At 51.0% G+C, this 6,522-nt stretch overlaps 1 protein-coding gene across 1 annotated transcript; it reads left to right on the plus strand.

Annotated features, from left to right (window-relative positions):
- Nucleotides 1-2,163: 2,163 nt before the first annotated feature.
- Nucleotides 2,164-3,841, plus strand: LOC149918379 (uncharacterized). Its single transcript, XM_090138316.1, has one exon. It carries the CDS (start codon nucleotides 2,164-2,166, stop codon nucleotides 3,103-3,105), a length of 942 nt encoding a protein of 313 aa, XP_089994442.1. The 3' UTR covers nucleotides 3,106-3,841.
- Nucleotides 3,842-6,522: the final 2,681 nt, after the last annotated feature.

A 6,522-nucleotide genomic window follows, 5' to 3' on the forward strand; every position in this document is an offset into this window, starting at 1 on the left:
AGTTTGCTTACAGACCTGGAACCACATCGTCACCTGTGACTGCCCAAGGTTCTTGCATAGGTGGCCATATTCAGGTAAGACACACACACACATCCTGTTCGCTGGTGGTCACTTAATTTCACAGCACTTTGACAAGCAGAGACAGTTGCTCCAGTGGCTACTCAGCATCTCAGTAATGAAAGCCAATTAGCAATTCTAGTTCTCCGTTCTACTCAAACGTGGTTCCCTTTTGCTGCTCAAGCTAAATAGCAGCCCTATGCTGCTTCTGCAGTGTCTGGCTTTGCAGCAGACCAGACCACTGCACGCTTAAGATCAAATAGAAAATACTAAATGCATCAATGAAGGCATGCTGCCAACGTCAGGGAAAGCTTCACTACACAGCGATCATGCATGTGGGTAACATAGAATCATAGAATCATTTAGGCAGGAAAACACCTCTAGGATTATCTAGGCCAAGAGACAGAGGGAAGCGTGAACTTTTATTGCATGCTAAACCTTCTCAGTGTATGAGCCTGGGGCTGCATGCCATGGCCAGAGCCACCCAGTGGGCCTGTGGTGCAGGAGATTGGTGTGAAACACTGATGCTGATCACGCAAGATGTGGGGGGAATGGAGCGGGCGGTGGCACTGGAGAAAGCCCAGGAATATGTGCTGGGGCTGCACTGCTGCTGGCACACGTGCAGCAGGTCAGGCTGGCGCACGGTGATGACCAAGCAGTGGATGGTGACATCGCTGTGGGACGGGTGGTGATGTCCCCCAGTGACGGTGAGGACTGGCAACACAGCCAAGCTGTGGTTTGTGACATCTCCGTGCGATGCATTGTGACTGCTTGGCCCACGCTGCTTTAACGCGGGAGCGGCAGCCCGGCCCAGCAGTTCGTGCCTGGCCTCCGACCGAGCGTGTGTGCGAGGACTGGAGTGTGGACAGGGCGAGCTTTGGAGCTGGAACGTGCTCTGGGTGCTGCTAGCGCAGCTCTCAGACGCGTCTCAGAGCCACCTGTGCTGTACCCCGACCCTGCTGGCAGCAGGCAGCCGGGACATCGCGGAGAGGCGCGTGCAGCAGCGCAGGTAGGCAGCGTGGCAATGCCTCACGCCGGCAGCTGGGGGGGGATTCTTGAGGGACCCTCCCCAGGCCGGCCCATGCCTGTGGGGTCTCTTGTCCTCTTCCAGCGTGACACCTGCTGTCACACCAACTCAGCTGGAGAACATGTTGTCATCTCCCGCTCCACCAGGCCCACAGCAACTGGTGGAAGCATGGAGGTGGCATTACATACCCACAGCCACATAGGCCTGGAGAAGTGGGATGGCATGGTATGCACCACGCCAAGTTTTGTTTCCACTGCACCCAGCCGTGCAATAACAGCAGGCCCCAGTGTCCACTCTGCAAACAGGGCATGCTATCCATCATCCATGCAGTGCGGGTGGACAGCGACTGTGAGGAGCTGGTCCTCAGGCCAGCCAAAGTGCCATCCCTTGCCACATATTGAACCAGTCTAGCTTTCTCGTGGCATCTTGTGGCACCAACTAATCACAAGTTGGCCACAAGTTGCACCGGCAGTAGAAACATGCAATTTTTATTTCCCCGACTCTATCACCATTACAAAGGAAAATCACGGAATGATGAAGGGTGATGGAGGCCCGGGCTGGGGCCCAATACATGCAGCGACGGACGGTGAGGTCACCGACCAAGGGGTTGTGATGTCAGCAACGGAGATGACTGTGACTCGCTAGCCCTCCCTGTATAGATTTGGACTCTGGCAGAGGCCAGTGTGCACTCGTGCCTGGACTCCAGTTGAGCGTAGCTGCGAGACTTGGAGCACTGAGCGAGTTGATTGTGTTGAGCTGTGGCGCTGCTGGCACCAGTTCTTGGTGCCCATCCCACACTCTCACCAGCATTTCCCCCAGCCCTGCCTGCTCAGGCGGCTGGGGCCGCACAGGGTGCGCTTGTAGCGGCAGAGGTGAGTGGTGCAGGACATCATGGCCCCTGCAGCAGCTGGTGGGGAACAGGGACCGGGAGGGTTTGCCGCTGAGGGTCTGGGGCAGCGAGTGACCGTGGCCTCTCTCTCTCTTTTGCAGTTCGTAACACCTTCTGCTTGCTGCAGCACCAGTGAGGGGAGCAGCTTCCCGACCTCAGCTCTCCCCAGCCCACCGCACAGCCCGGGGCCATGGACGTGGCATCCAACTGGACCTGCCCCATCTGCGGGCAGATTCGGGAAGATGTCACCTACGTGACCCCCTGCCAACACCAGCTGTGCTACGGCTGTGCCATCTGGTGGGCCAACAAGAAACCGAGTTGTGCCGTATGCGGGCACGAAATAACAACCATCCGATACTCGGTGAGGTCGGATGATGATTACCTGGAGTGTGCTGTCCCGCAGCCCGCAGTGCACTCAGATGAAGGCCTGCAGGACGAGCAGGGGCCTGCAGAGCCGGCGCTCATCCCAGCTGAGCACAGCTTCCCAGCCGAGGTCTGGGCTGCATTTTTCAGGGAACACCCGGAAGACCTCGAACCCCTGCTCCAATGGCTGCAGGAGGAGATCCAGCAGGTGTCCAGCGATGACTGGTGGGAAGTCTATGCGGGACAGTGCACCACCGTCAACTTCCTGTGTCAGCATGGGCTGGACGAGGAGGCCTTGGTGCAGGCGCTGCAGCTCATCACCAACGGCGATGTGGTGCCCTTCGTCAGAAGGCTCATCAGCACCGCCGCAGCCCTGTACGGCCCCACGATCCGCCACCAGCTGGACCACCAAGGCAGCCACGCTGCTGGAGGACGGGAGGACAGCCCTGCAGCCAGCCCCATCACCAGCACCTCCCACCAGGAGCCTCCCGCCTCGGGCCCAGCTCGCTCCACCAGCCCCGCAGGGCCCAGCACCGAGGAGCCGCCCGGTGGCTCTACTGGAGGACCCGGGCACCCCAGCACCGCCACCGCGCCCTCGGCGCAGGAGCCACATGAGGAGCCAGGGCAGGCGGCGGCAGCGGGCCCCTCCGCCCGGGGCAGGGACCGCTCGTGTGGGGGGCCCCGGCGCCCCCCGAAGAGGAAGGCCAGCAGCAGCTGCCAGGACTCGCCCCCACCCCACAAGAGGCGGCCCCGGCGGCGGCGGCGCTAGGCTGGCACCGCACTGCCATCAGAGCGCGGCTCCGGTGGGCTGGGAGGACAACATCTACCTCTCAGCCTGCTGCTTGCACACAAAATAAACACCTGTTACAACGAACAAGAAAAAGTCTCTGTGTTATTGACAAGGCCGTTGGCGTTGCTGTCCCTACCCATGATGCTTTCCCCCTCTTCCAGTCCTTGGGGAGGGCACCGAAGTGTAACTTTATTTCCGCCACCACGAATCGGCACTCACGGCAGTGCTAACAAAACGCGTGAGGCCCCAGTACATTGGGAGATGGAGCACAAGTTACTCCAATAATCCCGCCATTTTAACTACTGGGGGAAGGGCAAATTTCTGCACTGGGGTGGAACACCTCCTGGCCACACCACCGTCGTGGCCACCCAGCTGGACAGGACCCGGGAGTCCTGCCGGAAACTCGGCTGAACCGGCAAGGAGCGCTGCCCGCAAAGGTGAGCGCTGTGCTGGGCTGCACGAGGTGCCAGCGTGCTGCCAGCGTGCAAAGGGCGGTGATCCTGGCCCTCTGCTCAGCTCTGGGGAGGCTGCAGCTGGTGTGCTGGGCCCAGCAATAGGCTCCGCAGTGCAGGGGAGAACAGCCCTTGACCATCTTGCGTGTCCTCAGCCCTGGCATGTGCTAACTGACCCTGTCCCAACCACATAGGTGTTGTTTGGCTTGGTGTTGACTGTAGAGGCCAGCGGGGCTTGCCGTGAGGAGCAGGAGAGGAGAGGAGAGGAGAGGAGAGGAGAGGAGAGGAGAGGAGAGGAGAGGAGAGGAGAGGAGAGGAGAGGAGAGGAGAGGAGAGGAGAGGAGAGGAGAGGAGAGGAGAGGAGAGGAGAGGAGAGGAGAGGAGAGGAGAGGAGAGGAGAGGAGAGGAGAGGAGAGGAGAGGAGAGGAGTATATTTTAGAGCATTTTAGAGCACCTTTTTTTATTATTATTTTATTCTTTTTCCTTCTTCTTGGCATACTTTGTCTACTTAAAAGTAGCAAAATACTCAAAGCCATTGCATGAATAATTAATTCATACTGACAACAACTTTGGCCATACCTTCAGCAGTGTTTTGTTATCTTTATGCTCTGAGTGCAATTGTAAATGCCCTTCTGTGCAATACGTGCCTATACACACTAGTTACAGATCCTAGTGGTTTCGTGGAAACAGAAGCTTTCCAGGTGATTTCCCAGCTGTATCACTAAGAAGTTATTGATTAAAAATTCAAATAGTATTATTCAATTCCATATGTCAGACAAAAATTTTTCCGGGTTTCCACTGATGTTCATTACTTTTATTTCAGAATTTCTCTGGCTTTGCTACAGTTTGACACTCTCAGAGTTTGACACTTTCTTGTCAAAGTCCCTGTCTGCAGTAATCTTTTGATTATTTTACTTAAAGGAGCAATATCTGTACCCTAAATCAGTACAGCTGGCTTTTCCTTCAATAAGCTTGCAGCATCCATAATATGTAATTATCATTTATTCCAACATCTCTACTCACAGTTGCCTCCCATGGTTCCCTCAGAGAATATTTGCCATTTATATTCTTTATTTTATTTTATTTTAAAGTCAGATACCTTCTCTGGGCTTCCTCCCAGTGTCACTGGGTGAGCCTGGGGGACAGTATTAGAATGTTTATCCCTCTTGCCCTTACAATTCTCATTTGGATGCAGTACTTCTGACCAATGTCTGGCAGTCTTATATATATTTGAATCACAGAATCATCAGGGTTGGAAGGAACCTCTGGAAATCATCTAGTCCAACCTCTGCTAAAGCAGGTTCCCTGGACTAGGCTACACAGGAAAGTGCTCAGGTGGGTTCTGAATATCTCCAGAGAAGGAGACTCCACACCCTCTCTCTGCAGCTTATTCCAGTGCTTTCTCAGTCTCAAAGTGAATAATTTTTTCCACATGTCCAGATGAACCCCTACAGTTCTGTAATTCTGTGAGTCTCTGACTTTTTTCTCACTGCTGTTTCCGGAATACAGATGGAGCTATTGTAGTTTTGTATTACAACTTTAGAGGGCAGACAAGACAAGAAGGATCAGAGGATTTTCAGATTTCTTTCAATCTTTTCCCCTACTACAGGCAAAAGTCCTGCTGTTCTGTATGATGACCAAATATGCATACTACAAAAGAGTAAAGATAATTTAGCTCAACATATTACTCAAATAGACAGTATTAAAATAAATCCCCAAAAAACTAATGCTTAAGAAAACAAAAACAAATAAACAAACAAACAAACAAACAAAAAACTGTTATTTTTATCTTGAAAAACTAGGATAGTTCTTAGGCATTTTTGGTCATAATGATGATCAAGGAAATGGATAAGTCATGTAATGTGCAGTTTAAGTGATACGAGTTCTTTGCAATACATTGTATATTTCTTTGTCAAAATACAGAACCAAATATCACATGCCTTCAGAACTTCCTCCATTTTTATTGTGCAGAAAGCTATGTTTTAGGGTCAGAAATACCAACGACCCTGTGACACAGTGAGATTTATGCTAGGGAATTACAGGCTGCATATTTATACTTCGAGCTTGGGGCATTTTTGTCATGACCAACAGTGTACTGGGCAAACATCTTTTTGCTGAGATCTAGAGCAGATATTCACTAAAGCAAATCCTCACAGTGCAAGGATATTTTGTTCCTTCAGAGCTATGGTCCTGGGAACACTTGCTACAGTATTGGTGTGATGCAGAGGGAGATAAGGGATTATGCACCTTTGCTGTTGTGCAAAAAATGGACAAAAGCTCTAGTTGACATACAGACAACAAAGTTCATTTTCTTGATCTTAGTGTGATCAAATAGAAGAAGGTTACAGAAGAGAATTTTTCTCTATTGTATATTTTGTATGCAGCTCTTTGCCTCCTGATTGCTCCAAATGATTCCAAATTTTAATATATTTCCTGGTATTAAGTAGCAAAGTCTTCCTGACTGATGCAGGTAGGTTAGATTTCCCAGTTACCTATAAACATACTTTTGGTTTCCATGGTTACTCAGGTGCATGGACCATTTTTCTTTCACACCATTGGTTGCCATGGATACAAGTTGTAACAAAACATAGCAGCTATACATAAGCATTGCAGGGATGTAGTTCAGCGTTCAGCAGTGAGCTGTAGTAAACTTTGCTTCATAATGCATTTGAAAATTGAAGACTGTCAGCAGAGTTCTTCCTTCAGTTAGCTGTTTTAATACATGTGTTATAAGAGAAGTTATTCACCAGAATTACCAAACTTAAGGCATTCATGAGACTGGCATAGCTCCATTATATATACATACATAGCTCAAAATAAAGAATTTGAACACCTTCTGGCAAACGTGTGGATATACTAATCCTAACTACATTAGTCTTAAATAGAAATCCAAGCAAGCCAATGGAAATTGAATCAGAACAGAATATTTTCTAAATTTGAGGAC

Source organism: Phasianus colchicus, chromosome 3 (genome assembly GCF_987193195.1).
Source record: "Phasianus colchicus chromosome 3, bPhaCol1.hap1.1, whole genome shotgun sequence".
Taxonomy (NCBI): Eukaryota; Metazoa; Chordata; class Aves; order Galliformes; family Phasianidae; genus Phasianus; species Phasianus colchicus.